Here is a 16231-nt window from a genome sequence, read left to right on the forward strand (position 1 = left end):
AAGTAATATTTGATTATAGATACGTTGAACATTTGGCCTATAATTTGAAAGAAACTTAAAGAATTAGGTAGTATTTCTATTACAAGACCCCTCTGGTCCCTACTACATCAACATGATCTCAGCAATTAGAACAATGAAAATGAAACACTAGAATAGAACTGTCCAGCATCATCTTATTGTATCAGTACTAAGAATTCATTCAATTAATCTGTCAACATATGAACCAAGTGGGAAAAAATCCCCATCTGAGATGAATTTTTAAACACTTTATTACTAAAAATTTTAAACATTCATAAAAGTGGAGAGAGTAGTGAAATGGATCCTTACCAGCTTCAACCAGCTTGTGAATATGCTGCTGTTTTTAATTCACAGAGGGATATTGTCAATTCAGGTGCTGTAGCAGACTACCAGTGATGGGCCCCCACAGTGGGAAACTACTGTGCCAGAAGGCATGTGTCTGCTTCTCTGGACAGCTTATCTGGAAGTCACAGTTTTCTCTCCACCTAGAACAACTCTCCCAAGAGAGGTGAGGAACATCCACACAGATTTCCAGCTGAACAAGAAGCAGCAGGGCAAGTGTGGTAGCAGTGGCGGGGGAACACTCTGGGGGGGCCTGCAGCATTTCCAGTGGTCTCAGGCTCCCATGGCTGCTCTTTCCTCACTCTTTAAAGAAAGCCCATATTCCTGGCTCTAGAGGCCTGGCTGGTGGATGTGAGGGAGCCCAGGGGCTGCCCCACTTGGCTGAACTCCTACAAGCTGTGGGTTTGCACCAGCCCCCAGCAGAACTGTGATGCAGCCACGTGACCTCCTGTCTGGGGGCTCGGTCAGACATTTCTTGCTCTATCCTAGGAGGGTCCCAGAGTGGAACCAATGAAGGATGCATGGATTTGTTCACTCCTTTGAAAGTGCCCACTGTGTGTCAGAACCAGCTTTAGGTTTGGGGATAGGAAATGAATATAGCAGCCAGCTTCTGTGGTATTCAAAGGCAGAGAGTGGTAATAGAGAGGCTGAGTGAACACTAAGTTGTTCTCAAGTGAAGAGTGAGTTTCTCAGGGAGGCCCGGGCAGTCAGGGCACTGAGAAGACTGGTCTAGAGCAGCTGGCTCACAGCCTGAGGTGAGGGTGGAGCCTGGGAGCCTTGTGGGGTCAGAAGGCCTGCATGGGGCTGGAGATGCTGTACCCTCCAACAAGTAGGGATGTAGGGAAAGGCACATTAGGATACAAGGGCACAAGCAGATGGCAGTGGAGGCAGCATGCAGGTGCTGGACACAGAAAGGAGCACCCAGGAAAGCTTGGATGGTCCCAAAGCACGGGTCATCTCAGATGACTCAGGGTCACAGCAGTGCCATCCCTAAACCACCCCGCACTGCTGACACCCATGCTGGTCCCCTGTGTCCTCTACTTGAGACTGTCAACTCCACAGTTGCTCACAGAGCGTCAGTGAGCTGGAGTCTTGCAGGTTCCATACCCTGACAAAGGCGCAGTCTTGCCAACTGTCGAGCTTGTGGGTCTTTGCCAACCTGCAGTAAATGCCTACAGAAAAAGTCACAGAATAGACTTGTTCTCACAGGGTTCCTTGAGTGTAGCTATCCTCCTGGACAGCTGAGGATCTCTGGTCTGTGAAACCATTCTAGTCTAGAAACTGGTTGAAGGGCCAGGTATCTCTTAGCGCTGCTCAAATCAGGCCTATATTTACAGGACCTGACGTAGGGTTTGATTATGCCAAGCAGGCAGGAATCTAGCAGGCAGTTTACCCTTTCCTGCCCCAGGCACTTGGTAACCAGTCACCCCCAGAGTCATCCGGAGGAAGGCCATTCTGATTGCCACCTGGCCCTTCTGCCTGCTACAGTCAGCTTCTCTCGGCTTTGCCACTAAACTCCTGGGTCCTCCTTTCCCATTAAACCCAGGGTGCCTACGGTAGTTTCCTATGGCTGCTGTGACAAATGACCACAAGTTTAGTGGCTTAAAAGCACAGAAATTTACTCTTGTTACAATTACGGAGGCCAGTGTCGGCAAGGTTTGCTCCCACAGGAGACCCTGGGGAACCATCTGTTTTTGGCCTCCTCCAGCTCGTGGGGGCCACAGGCTTCCTTGGCTTGTGATGGTGTCTGCATGTCACCTTCTCTTCTGAACACAAAATATGAAATTTTATTTACTCATGAGAATTTATTCATTTTTTTCACTGGGGGTGAAACCCTTCCCTGTTTCCCTTACCTGCACATCCCAGGAGAATCTCCCCATGTCAGACCCTGAATTTAATGAATTTAATCATGTCTACAAAACCCTTTACCTCCCCATATAGGGTAACCTTCACAGGCTCCAAAGACTAGGATGTGGCCACCTCCTGGGCTGTTTCCCAGCCCAATCCAGAGCTCACTTCAAGTGTGATAAGAATTTTGGATATTTCAACCTCATTTGGCCACTACTGAATACAGGCTCCTACCAACCAGTTGTATCAGCAAGTAGAACCTCCCCTTTGTTTAAACCAATACATTATTCATAAAATCAGCCTATTTTATTCTCTAGACTCCTACACTCAGAACCCATTCCTCCATTTTTTCCCTTCATCTTTGCTGACAGGTAAAGGACTCTGTTCTTTTGTGGAAGCCGAGTCTTCCCAGCATCGACCTGTATTTCAGGTCTGATAACATTGGTGGGTTAGGAGGAGCCTGAGAGAATCTGCTTCCCTGGGGAGGGAAGGGCATGAGAGCATCAGTGGGGTGTGGGTGTTGGGACAGCCTGGTGTGTTGCCAGTCTGTCAAAGACTCCTAAATACCTCTATTCTGGCACAGAGGCCACTCTTTCTATATTATTGAACCAACTTTCATATTTTGTGGCTATTTTCACCATGTGACCATACAACAATTTTACCACTTGCATAGCAACTCCCAGTTTCTAGGTTTTAAGAATTTAGAGGTTTTGTTTGGTTTACATTCCAATTCAGTGCTGCTAGAAATCGCCACCCCATACCATATCTTGCACTCCTTTCGCCTTTTACATTGTTCCATGGTGGTAGCAATGTGATTTCCACAAACCTGAACCAGTGGATAGTTGATTCCAGGTGACCACAGATGATTACCACCATAGGGTATAGGCTGCCAGATTCTTATTCCTGGATACTAATGGTACTTGTACTCAAGCCAGTGTAACTTCTTCCCCCAGATTTCCTTGTTACTGTTGCCTCTAACTCCCTCCCTATTTATCTGTTTTCCTGTGGAGTTCTTGGTTTTAAGTAACAGATAATTGATCCTAGCTGACTTAAGCAGAAAAGGGAAATTATTGGAAGGATCATAAGTAGCTCAGAGAATGAACGTGAAGAGAGAATGAGATGAGGCTCAGAACCAATGGACAGGGTGGAGTGCAGGAAGCTGCACCAGGCCCTGCCACTGGGTGCCATTATCACCAGTGCCACCACATGCTGCTGCCTTCAGTGGCTCCACATTGTGCCTCACCTCTGCATCATTCCCAAACCAGGGTCATGGGGTGTTGAGCTTTGGCTTCCTGTTGCCAGGGGCAAGGGATCCCAAATTTTATTACTCCCAAATAGATCAGTGTCCCTGGGAAGATGACTTTAAAAAGTCAGGAAATACCTATATTTCCTGTGTACACTTCAGCCCTTATGTCAGTGAACCATAATTGTCTCTTCATCTACTTATGTGGATTTCCCTGGCAAACAGAGAGCTCATTGTCAGCAAAACTCTTGTGCTTTGTAACCTGAGCACACAGCACCTGTCCCTGGTACGACATAGACACCCACACCAGTGTATCTTCACTGAAGCAATGAAGTAGAGGGGTGTAGGCTGTGGGGCTGCCCATGGCAGGTGAAGGGTTTTGTCTGTGCTGTGGGAGAAGATGCAGCCCTGTCCCTTATTCCTAGAGGGCAGAACTTGTAATTCACCTCTTAGAAGCAGCATAAGAGGATTATGGAAATGTGTATAAAATGGAAATGCTTAAGTTCCAGGAAAAATTTGGAGGACTTCGTATTTCTCTTGTCTGTTTTTTTTTTTTTTTTAAGATTTTTTTTTTTTTTTTTTTTGAGAGAGCAACTGCATGCACAAGCAGAAGGAGGCAAAAGGAGAGGGACAAGTAGACTCTTCACTGAGAGCAGAGCCCAGTGTGGGGTTCAATCCCAGGACCCTGAGATCATGACCTGAGCCAAAATCAAGAGTTGGACACTTAACTGACCGAACCACCAAGGCGCCCCTAAATATTTGTTTAATTACCAAGAGTTGCAAGAGGAACCATGGCTTTATCACATTACAACCTCAGGCCTTTGGGTTGTTTCTTTGCATCCATTTGTAAATGGAGGTCATGGCTGCGCACTGGTGTGGCCTCTGGTTCTTACAGAAAGCATGGTGGGATGAAGAGGGTCTCTGGAGGCTTCAGAACCACATGGAGGATGAGAGCTGGGCCCAAAATTATCAGAAGTTCTTAGGCAGCACTTGGGAATGCTTATTTCAAGTAAGTCCCCCAGGAGCTGCTGGGGGTGGGGTACCGCACTGTTGTGCAGGCAGTGGATTTCCTCAGGGTGAAAGCTTTCATATACGTTAAAACAAAACAAAACCTGTCAGTCAGGATCAGATTTGACTGCAAGTAATGGACACAGTCACTCAAACAGCTTAAACAAGGATACCCCCTCTCACCCAGGAGTCCACAGGAGATGAGCTCCCTGCACTCACAGAGGCCATGAACCCACCACCCGACCAGGGACAGCTGCCCCACACAGGTCCAGAGCAGATTGGCTGCATCTGGGGGCAGCACAGATCAGACAGGGGCAGGCTGCTAGGGGCTCTGTTCAGAAGAAAGCAGGCAAGAGGGATCATAGGCCTACTTGGCAGTGAAGTGTCTGTGACTTTAGGTGACAGTTTTTGCCTAGAATGCTCAATTGCTCCATGTTATGTTTATGGCAAGAGGCCTGTGGAAACCATTTAGCACTGGATTACAGACAGCCTAATGTAGGAGACTTTTAACTTTTTAAAAGTTGTTCCTTTGAGGGTCTGACAAAAGCTTAATATAGACCAGACCAGAGGAAAAAAAATGTTTGATCTTCTTATTCATAATATGGTGAGGTTAATTAGGGAGCCCGTGGATGGCCACAAGAACAGCAGCGTCACAGCAGCATGCAATGTGGATTTCAGGTTAAGGATTCCTGATCTAGAGGACTCAGTTCTGCCATTTATGACTCAGAGGACGTGAGGAAGACCCTCCCTTTTAGGTATTTCTCCTCCTTTTGTGAAGGGTATGAGCCCCAAGAAGTCAGAGGCTGGTCTTTGCTCACTGCTGCAGGCTTGATGCCTACAAAAGTGCCGCCTCCCACAGAGGCGTTCACTGCAAATGTGATGAATGAGTAAATGAATGGACATCCTAGAGTGACGAAATTGCCTCTTCAAAGAGCTGTTGTCAGACGAAATGTGAGGGAGTCGTAATGGTGAGATTCCATCATTTCACTGAAGCAGTTGTTATTTCTTAATGAGGACCATCTTTTCAGTGGGAATATGGCTTTATTCCCTTTGTGAAGAAGCACAGGTACTTTTAAAATCAAGTGACTTCTTTAGAGAGTGGGTGGGATTGAGTTGGCCTGTCATAACCTGTCCTGTCTCTGCCCATGGCTGTCTTGTTCTCTCGCTGATATTTAGGTCAAGTGTGGAAAGTGCTTGGGAAAGAATCCTCCTATTCCTCAAGGAGGATTCTTCTTTGAATCTGTGTTGGGGAAAATTTGATTTGTTAGTTCACATGCCTGACAACATAGTCCTACAGATCTTCTCTTTTTTTTTATTTGGATGACACTGGGCAGCTGTTGAAACCTGCAAAAAATTCCAAAAGGTAAGGCCTTAAAAAATAAATAGATGTATTTTACTGGTAAATATTATACAGAATTCCAAAGAGAAGGAGCATGATTTAGAAAACCCTAACTTCATGTGATGACAAACCCTGGATTTGGGCAATGACAAAATAGGTTTTACTTACAGCCTAAGAAACTGGTTAGGTTACTGCTCAAGAGGCAAAAAAGTGGCACATCAGAGAGAATGATAAGGTGGTCATTTGTAAAACATAAGGTCAGTAAGTGTTGTAGACAAACCTATTCCTGCAAAAAGAAATTCATCATGCTGCATGTCAAAGTAAAGGGTATTAACACACATATGTGAGGAAAATGTTAAAAATAGTACTATTATAGCTTCTAGTTGAACTTAAGCAAATACTAGAAACAGAAAAAGAAACTGTATGGAAGCTCCTAAATGCTGGTTTCACTAGTGTCCTTCAATGAGAAACTTGGCAGATTAGCAAAGACCCCTGGGGAAAGAATGTTTTCAAATTCCTCATTTCACATGTATTATTTCAGGCATTTGTATATATATATTTGGTAACAAGTTTTGAACTCATTTGGAATGAGAAGCAATAAAAATCTATTTTTGTACACAGTTATTATTTAAAAATTAGAAAACAACTAAAAATAATCTTAATCCTACCTCTAATTGCTATTAAATTGTAGTATGTGTCCTGTATTTTTCCTAAAAGATTATTTTTGTGTTTGTACCTCTTAATCCCTTTCACCCATTTTGCCCATCCCCCCATCCCCCCTTCCCCTCTGGCAACCACTGGTTTGTTCTCTTACTTAGGAGTCTGTTTCGTTTGTTTTATTTTTTTTAGACTCTATATAAAAGTGAAATAATTTGTATTGCTTTTTCCATCCATGTTTTCACAAAAAACAACATCTCATTCCTTTTTGTGACTAATATTCCATTTATCTACATACCACGTCCATTCATGGATGGACATTGGGCTGCTTCTATATCTCTACTATTATAAATAATGCTACAAAAAACACACATGCATTTTTTCAAATTAGTGTTTCGATTTTCCTTGGGAAAATAAACAGCAGTAGAATTACCGAATCACGTGGGATTTCCATTTTTAATATTTTCAGTAACTTCTGTACCATTTTTCATAGTGGCTACACCAATTAACACTCCCACCAACGGTGAACAAGGGTTCCCTCTTCTCCATATCCTCTCCAACACTTGTTATCTCTTGTCTTTTTGATACTAGCCATTCTGAACAGGATGAAGTGATTTCTCATTGTGGTTTTAATTTGCATTTCACTGATTAGTGATGTTCTGCATCTTTTCATGTGTCTTTTGACCATCTGTGTCTTTGGGGAAATGTCTCTTCAGGTCTTCTGACCACTTATTAATCAGATTGTTCTTACAGAATTGATTTATATAATCTTTATATATCTTGGATATTAACCCTTTATCAGATATGTCATTTATGTCATTTGCAAATATTTTCTCCTGTTCTGTAGGTTGCCTTTTTGTTTTCTTGGTAGTTTCTTTTGCTGTGCAGAAGTTTTTCATTTTGGTGTAGTCCCAAGGGTTTATTTTTGCTTTTGTTTCCTTTGCCTGAGATATATCCACAGATATGTTGCTAAGGCTGATGACCACGAGATTGCTGCCTATGTTTTCCTTTAGGAGTTTTATGGTTTCAGGTCTCACATTTAGGTCTTTAATCTGTTTGGAGTTTATTTCTGTGTGTGTTGTAGGAAAATGACCTGGTTTCATTCTTCTGCCTACAGCTATCCAGAACCCAGCACCATTCATTGGGGAGACTATCTTTTCTCCATCATGTATTCTTGCTTCCTTTGTTGTAGATTAACTGACCATATACTTCTACAGTGGTACACATCTTTGCAGACATTTTCTAGCACAAATATCCTATGTGTCTATAAACTACTTAAAGCAAATCTTGCACTTCTAAATTTTTAACACACTGTGGACATTTCAGTGTCAGTTTTCTGCCAGCCAGCCACTGCTGCTGAGCAGTGGGCAGTCTCCATTTCTCTGGTTAGGACCGGGCATAGGGACAGCTGGCATGCTTACTGTCTGTACTTGTGCGAGTCTGTCTGTAGGATATAGTATTAGTTAGGAGTTCACATGCTGGGTGTGAGGATATTTCCATTTTATGTCTCAATATGGCAATTTTGCCCAAAGAATTTTCTTTGTAACATAGGAATGACCAAATCTTATTGGAATGATCCAGGAGAGGGGAACCACCACTGGGTTCCTTCCTGATATTCTGCACCCTCTCAGTCCTCAGGTTCCCTGGAACAGGCCTGTCTCAGTCAGCTCCAGCCACTGTTAACAAAATACTACAGATGGGCAGTTTCAGACACACATACTTATTTCTCACAGTTCTAGAGGTTTAAAGTCCAAGATCATAGTGCCACTTGTTCTGGTCCCTGATAAGGCCTTCCTGGCTTGCAGGTGGGCACCTTTTGGTGTCTCCTCTTACAATAATGCTAATTCTATCAGATCAGGGCACCATCCTCATGACCCCATAAACATTGACTACTTCTTCGCTCCAGATATAGGCCACACAGTGGGGGGTTAGGGCTTCAACATGTGAAGGAGTTGGGGAGTTCAGTCTCTAACAAGGCTTGAGTCTGAATATCATGGTTTCTACCATCTGTTAAGACATCCAAGAAATGCCAGCAGTTTGGCACCCAAACATCTCCTAGACTATCCCTCACACCCCAGAGTGGCACAAGAAACCTTTGTCAAATCAGTTGTTCCACTTTTTGGTTCAGAAAAGTATGGTTCCAGTGATGTAGGAAATGGCTACATGGTGTGTGTAACTGGGTAATTATATGTAGGCACACATCTCTCAGTTTGGCACCTTGACATTTCCACCAAGACAATAATTTCTTCTACTAAAAATGCTATTATCATTGAAAAATGCCATTCCTCTATGAGAAAGACTGCTTGTGTTTAAGTCCGCCAGGTCATCTTTTATTGCTTTTGTGATACAGAGTAACTAATGTACTTATTTTTCTTTTAGACTTGTCACAGTAAAGAATTGGGGAGAAATTTAAAACATTGTATGATAAACATGCTTCTGATACAAAGATAAGGAGGAGCACTTACAAGAAGCTGTTAGCTCTCCACCAAAATGCAGCCAACAGAAGCTCACACAGAGCAGACAGCATTTTTCTAAACTTCATTGAAGTGACAAAAGTTTTTTTTTTTTTTTAATTTTTATTTATTTATGATAGTCACAGAGAGAGAAAGAGAGAGAGGCAGAGACACAGGCAGAGGGAGAAGCAGGCTCCATGCACCGGGAGCCCGATGTGGGATTTGATCCCGGGTCTCCAGGATCGCGCCCTGGGCCAAAGGCAGGCGCCAAACTGCTGCGCCACCCAGGGATCCCTGACAGAAGTTTTAAAATAAAGATTTAAAACTGAATTTTCAAAAAAATAAAATAAAAAAAAAATAAAATAAAACTGAATTTTCATATAACAATTACTATCCCCTTAGATCTTGCTATAATTGGGACTGGACTGAGGAATTACCAGGTGGATTTAAGTGGGCTAATTTGCTTTAAAAAAAAAAAAAAAAACCCTCTTGACTCTGAATACTATTCTGAAAATAAACTTATTCTCTCTTATTTTTCTCTTTGTTTTTTGCTATTAACACAGATCAAATAGGTCAAATACCTACTTAATTTTCCACTTTAATCTCTGACATGTCCTTAATTTTGGACAGGAAGAACAGAAAACAAATCTACCTGAAGTAGATACCTGATACTTATCTCTTTTCATCAGAGTTGAGAAGACAGACACAAATGAGAGTTCATGATAGATGTGAAAATAAAAGATCCTTCCTCAGGGTGTGATGTGAAAAAGCTCACACCCTTCACCATCTAGGGTCCTCTACATATGCAGAAAGATGGTGGCCAGAAGGGCCACCTGGCCATGGCCTTGCACTCTGTACAGAGAACATGCCGCCTCATGAGCTGCCTCTGCCTCACTTTCCCCCAAGGGTCTCACTGTCATTTGACTCAGGAAGTGGGAGACGATGACTTGGTGAGGACTATTATCAAGCAAGTGAAAACCTGTTTCCAAAGATATGAGATTCTTCAAGGTGCCTATTTCATGTCAGATTTGAGGAATTACCTCAGTCAGCTAGTGTTTATAATTTACTAACAAGACTGAGATCCATTAAAATACTGATAGCTAATGTTCTGCTTTGCTATGTTCACATTTAAATTATTAAAATTATTAGGTAGCTGAATAAAACCAGACTGGCATCTAAAATGAGAAACAATAGGAAAAAGAAAGTTTTGCAAAACCAATTAGAAGGCAAACCAACAGGTGGCCAGCCCCATGCCACCCCTCGGTCACACTGAGCACTGCAGTCCAACTCCCATGCGTGTGAAGAATATTCTTTCTTAACATTTCTACCATTTCTTAGACAGGTGATAAACTCAGAAATCTTTTCTTAGGGTTATTAGTAATAAAAATTCTACAAATATGAAGGCAGCTTGACTTTGCCAACAACAGGTGCCAGATATCTAAACTTACAGGGACATCATGTATGTCCTGCCCAACCAATTCTAAAGTGAGTCTAAGCCAAAACTGGGAAGTAAATATCGAAATGTTTTATACCAAAATAACTCATTATCCAAATGTGTTACTGTTTAATTAATTTATTTTTTTTAAGATTTTATTTATTTATTCATGAGAGACAGAGAGAGAGGCAGAGACACAGGCAGAGGGAGAAGCAGGCTCCACGCAAGGAGCCTGACATGAGACTCGATCCCAGGTCTCCAGGACATGCCCTAGGATGAAAGCAGGCGCTTAAACTGCCGAGCCACCCAGGGATCCCTGTGTTATTGTTTTAAATCAGTAATCTCAAAGTGACTTCTGGGAAGCCCTGGGGACACATCTCAGGAAACTTTCAGAGCATGTAACTAATTTTTACTTATTTTCCAGCTCTACTGAGGTATAATTGACAAATTTGTAATGTTTATAAAGTACACAACATATTGATCTGTAAAATGTATACATTATGAAAGGATTCACACTGAGTATCACCTCACATACTTTTTTTGCGTGAGAAAATTCTCTCTTAAGCAAATTTCAATTTACAATACAGTGTTATCACCTACAATCATCATGTGTACATAAGATCCTCGACCTTACTCTTCTAACTGAATAACCTAGGACTTTCACTAACCTTTCCGTATTTCCCTCATACTCTAGTCCTGGTGGCCATCATTTTACTCTGTTTCTAGTAGTTTGACTTTTTTTTACACTGTCCATGTAAGTGATACATGCAGTATTTGTCTTTTTTCTGTCTGGTTTACTTCATTTAGCACAACGGCCTCCAAAGTTTACCCATGTTGCTGAAAATGGCAGGGCTTCCTTCTATGAGGCCACATAATGTTCCATTTCCTTTATCCACCCATCCATAGTGGACACTAAGGTTGTTTCCATCCTTGGCTACTGTGAATAACAGTGAAAAACATGTGAACAGCTATCTCTTCAAGATAGTGATTCTGCTTCCTTTGGACCTATGCCCACAGTGGAACAGGTAAATAGTATGGTAGCTCTATTTCTAATTTCTTGATGAACTTCCATAATGGCATACTGTAGTGGTTCTACCAACTGGCATTCCCACCAACAGTGCACAAGAGTTCCCCTTCCTTCACATCATTGCCAAGCCTTGCTCTCTTGTCTTTCTGGTTTTAGCCACTCTGACGGGTGTGAGGTGATATCTCCTTGAGGTTTTGATTTGTTTTTCTCTGATGAGTAGTGGTGTTGAGCATCTTCTCATGTACCTGTTGGCTATCTGGGATGTTTTCTGTGGAAAAATGTCTATTTGGGTCTTTCGCCCCCTTTTTAATTTGGTTTTCTGCTATTGAGTTGTAGGAGTTCCTCATATATTTTGGGTTAGGATATTTACACTTATTAGGTGTGTTGTGTGGAGATGTTTTCTTTCTCCATGGGTTGTGTTTTCATTTTACAAATGAGTTCCTCTCACGTGAAGCTTTTTAGTTCAATGTAGTTCCATTTGTTTAGTTTTACTCTTATTGCCTTTGCTTTTCATGTCAAATACAAAAAATTATCACCAAGAATGGTGACAAGGAGTTCCTTCTGGGAATTTTATGGTTCCGTGTCTTATGTTCCAGTCTTCAGTCCATTTTGAGCTGCACTTGTGTTTCCAGATCAAAGCCCAAACAAATAGAATACAGTGGCTCACTCATCAGGAGATCCAGCCTGATCCATACTCTAAGTTGAGGTCAACAAACTATGATCCATAGGCCAAATATGGCCTGCTGCCTATTTTTATAAATAAAATGTTATTGAAACACACCCCTGCCCATTCATTATGTATTGCTTAATGGCAGAGTTTACAAGCTGTAACAGAGACCAGAGAGCTGGCAAAGTCTACAATAGTTACTACCTACCCCTTTTCCACCACAGCTGGCCATGCTGGGTCACATGGACCTCATTAAATCACAGCAAGTCCTTCTTACTCCTCCTCCACCAAATTCTTGGAGCTCCAGAGTCAAGAGCAAAAGCATAGCAATGCCAAGGGACGGACTGTATGTCCCACAGTCAAACGTCTTTAATGATAAATGAGTAATTCTCAATTTTTTGATAAACATTTCATATTTAGTAAGGAATAATCAACAAAGTGCTCAGGTAATTAAAGCTACATTTTGGAAATATTTTATTATGTAAAATTTGATGTAGGAAAAGTACCACAGCTGGACTTCAAATCCATAGCAACTAAAATTAGTGTTCTAAAGCATAGTGCCAAAAATACATTAATGTTTTAAAATTTCACTAACATTAGAAAATACTGTGAATATTTAATTGCAGAAAACTCCATTATGTTCTTTCAAAATAAAACTGTCCCAGTCTGCAAAAAGGAAAACGCCAGATGCTGTACCTAAGTTATCGCTGTACCCAAATAATGCCATTATGCTCTCTCAGCAGCCTTTACGTAAGTGGTTATAAACCGTGAGCAGCACATCCATCATTAGACTGTGAAAATACCAGCCACATTGTTATAGGGGCAATACTTAGAGTGGTCAGACTTTACCCAGGGGTAAGGTTGCTGGCTTCAGGGCTACAGCACACAGTTGGCATCAGGGGCTGGATCACCAGGTTACAAAGGCCTAAGAGCTGCTCCCTTCCCTTTTATAAAGTGCAGCTCACACACATGCGATCCGGATCCTGACAGATCACTTACTTATAAATGTGCAGAATTCAAAGTACATGTTATTCCTACATGTTTCAAAGTGCTTCAGAGTCCACACTGGTACAGTACTAATTTCTTCCCTGTTTTAATCATACATCTCTACTTTCCAAAGGATATTATTTGTTCTGTTTTGGCTAAACAGTATATACTAGTTTGTACTAGAAACAGTAACATCTATGACAACTTTTCAATTTTTTAAAAGCGCTTTTTTCTTAAGAATGGTTTCTAGATGTATATTTCTAGTTTCTGATTTCTTTATGAAGAGTAAATTCACCTTGCAGGTTATACTTGACACTGATTGATACATTTCTGGAATGCCCTCTCTAACCCACAGAACACTGAATGGGATGTCCCCATCAAATGTGCATGCTGACTCACCCTGCCTCTTCACTCTTCACTCTTCAGCCAGTGCCAAATCTTCAGCCTCACCCCTGCTCCCATCACGGCCCTCAACAGAGATTCCCCCACCACTTTCTTGTGCTCGGATGTGAGCTTCTGGTTGGTACAGCTGCAAGGCCGGCAAATCCTGCTAGAACACAGGGATGGGTTACTCTTCCAAAGGTTGGCAACACAGGAGGGAGCAAAACATCTCTATTTCCAGGGTTTGATGATCCTAATCATCTAAAGCAATCAGTCTTACAGCTAAAAAAAAATCTGCCTTTTTTTCACCGCACTATCTCAAAAACCAGGCATTTTAAAGACCAAAAAAAAAAAAAAAGCCATGACGACAGTTAATACTTAAAATAACTCGAAGTAAGGTAAAATTAGAGTCTGGGAAAATGTTATTGCTCAAGCCCAGAACACCCCTGGGGCCAGCAGAATCATGGTATTCTCCTCCCAGGTGGAGAGGTGGAGACTTACAAGCACACCTCAGCGCCTTCCACTAAGGAAAAAAAAGCCCAGCCAATGGAGAGAGTGGGAAAGGGCAAGGCAGGCCTCATGGATCTGAATCCCTGTGCACACAGATGTGCAGGGTTTCCATGTCACCTCCTGCCCGAGGCTGACATGTAGAGACCTGCTTTTCACCAGGGCAACATGGGTGTGCAGAGATGGTGAAAGGACCGTGTAACTCGCAAGGCCTCCTAAGAAATGAGCCACTATGCACAAGGCACCTTATTACCAACAGAGCATCACAGTTAAGTGAGAGAAGTCCCAACATCTAAAGCTGTGCAAACACAGATCACTCAGTGCTGCTATATAAACAGACAACTGAAACTTAAGTGTTTATGTGAACAAGCCCCACCAAAAAGACCCATGGGGCCCTGCTGTTAAGGTAGGTTACCTGACGTTAAGGTAACCACATAAACCTTTTGAGTGATACAGACGTGATTAGGCAAGGGTGCAGATAAGAAGGCTCCCTTTTTGCCTATAGCTCTGCCCTTGCCTTTGCTGGAAACATTTTACAAATCAACATCACTGATACCAACAACACCTTGGGTAGATCTGAAGGGAATTACGCTGAGTGAGAAAGCCAATCTCAGGTCACACACTGTGTATCTCCACTTATATAGCATCCCTGAAATGACAAAATCATGCAGAGGACAGTGTGCCTGCTGAGGCTGGGACAGGGTGGGAGGCATGGCCTGCAGCTCGGGCAGTCTCAGTCCCCTTAGTCACTGGTTGGCTGGGCTGTATAGGGGACTGACTGGCACTGTGGGGCTGGGCCCTGGAAGGGAGGGGACCCAGTTAACAGTGCTTCTCTGCAACAATGTAATCTGAATAAAAATTAACCTCAAACTCTTGGGGGAAAAAAGCCATTTGTTGGTCTAAGCGGGTAATTCCAATCCTGTGTCAACTGCACAGACTTAACTCGTATTTATGAGCCACTATCTACTAATAATCAGTACATTATTAACAACGTAAGGGAAAGCTCCACAAAGTGTCATGAAAAGCAAACTCTCAGGGTGGTGCACTCCCTATGAGCACAATACCCAGTGGGGGTGGACTTCCCATGACAGAGTATGTGAGCCTATTATAGATTTTTCGCTTTTGGCTAAATAAAAGAACTTCTGTTTAGCAAAGCAGGTGTAAGCATGCAGACGTGTAGCTTATACTTTTAGGATTGATGAATGAAAGATTATCCCAAACAAAGAGGAGACCTTGTTTCCTGGGCGCTCCATGCTGGGTGCTAGGCCACCTTCACTCTTGTGTTCTCTCCCAGGCCACTCTGCTGCCTCCACAGGGATGCTACTGTCCTGGTTCCCCTTCTTCCCTCGGTCTGGGGGGACTCCTTTCCCCCATCTCGGCTCTTCTTCGTTTCTCCTCGCAAACCTGTTAAACTCAGAGTGCGCTCTGTGCATGCTGCCATCCATGTGGCATCTTTGTGTCTCAGGCTCCTTTGCTCGAAGTCTTCTCTCCATCTCTCTTTGCTCTTTGTCACTATCATTCTGTGACCTGTGATTCAATACAAATTCTCAGGAACCTTAGGTATACTGCTTGTCCATTACCTGTCTCCCCATTCAGACTGCAAGTTCTAGAAGAGGCAGGGAATACCTAAGTCTGCTCATCAGCACGTCAGCAGGTGTGCACGTAATGGACACAAAACAGGCATTTAAGACAAAATTGCTGGGCAGCCCTGGTGGCCCAGAGATTTAGCACTGCCTTCAGCCCGGGGTGTGATCCTGGAGACCCGGGATCGAGTCCTACATCGGGCTCCCTGCATGCAGCCTGCTTCTCCCTCTGCCTGTGTCTCTGCCTCTCTCTCTCTATGTGAGTGTGTCATGAATAAATAAATAAATAAATAAATAATCTTAAGACAAAATTGCTGAAAGATGAATCAACAATAGTAACAACACTACCTAATGTTAAATATGAATGCCAGACGGGATGAGCACTGGGTGTTATTCTGTATGTTGGCAAATTGAACACCAATAAAAAATAAATTTATTAGAAAAAAAATATGAATGCCATAAGTAATAGGCAAATATATTTAGTTTTCTAATTCTCAGGGAACCTCCCAAAGTAAATATAAGTCCCCCTTTACAGATAAAGTACAGGAGACCAAAGTGCTCATCTGACTAGGAAAGTGGCCCAGGTCCACCTCCATCATGACACAGAGCTGACACTGATGGCTTGGTTTCTGCCTCAAGTGAAGCTAAAATTAATTGAAATTTACTGATTTTTATACATATATCAAACTGATAAATGCATACTATATAAATTAGTGGCTGCTTAGCTCCCTTGGTT

The 16231-nt window shown here is 42.5% G+C and overlaps 1 protein-coding gene across 27 annotated transcripts in view; it reads right to left on the reverse strand.

The window, feature by feature from the left end:
* UPF3A (UPF3A regulator of nonsense mediated mRNA decay) overlaps positions 1-16231 on the reverse strand; it is a 52104-nt gene that overhangs the window by 13733 nt on the left and 22140 nt on the right. For 12 of the 27 annotated variants that reach the window (XR_013355384.1, XR_013355390.1, XR_013355391.1 and 9 more), the window contains 2 exons: positions 15145-15439; positions 13424-13571 (listed from right to left, as the gene is read on the reverse strand). Coding sequence is in view for 10 of the 27 variants with exons in the window: in XM_077854819.1 (XP_077710945.1) it covers positions 13440-13571; positions 15145-15439 (427 nt within the window). In the remaining 17 variants the exon portion in view is untranslated. Of the gene's footprint in view, positions 1-327; positions 1533-1554; positions 2127-5030; positions 5804-10465; positions 10614-13423; positions 13572-15144; positions 15440-16231 lie in introns of those variants that run through there. The other 15 variants (XR_013355399.1, XR_013355396.1, XR_013355398.1 and 12 more) reach the window with 11 other exon arrangements.

Source organism: Canis aureus, chromosome 17, assembly GCF_053574225.1.
Source record: "Canis aureus isolate CA01 chromosome 17, VMU_Caureus_v.1.0, whole genome shotgun sequence".
NCBI lineage: Eukaryota > Metazoa > Chordata > Mammalia > Carnivora > Canidae > Canis > Canis aureus.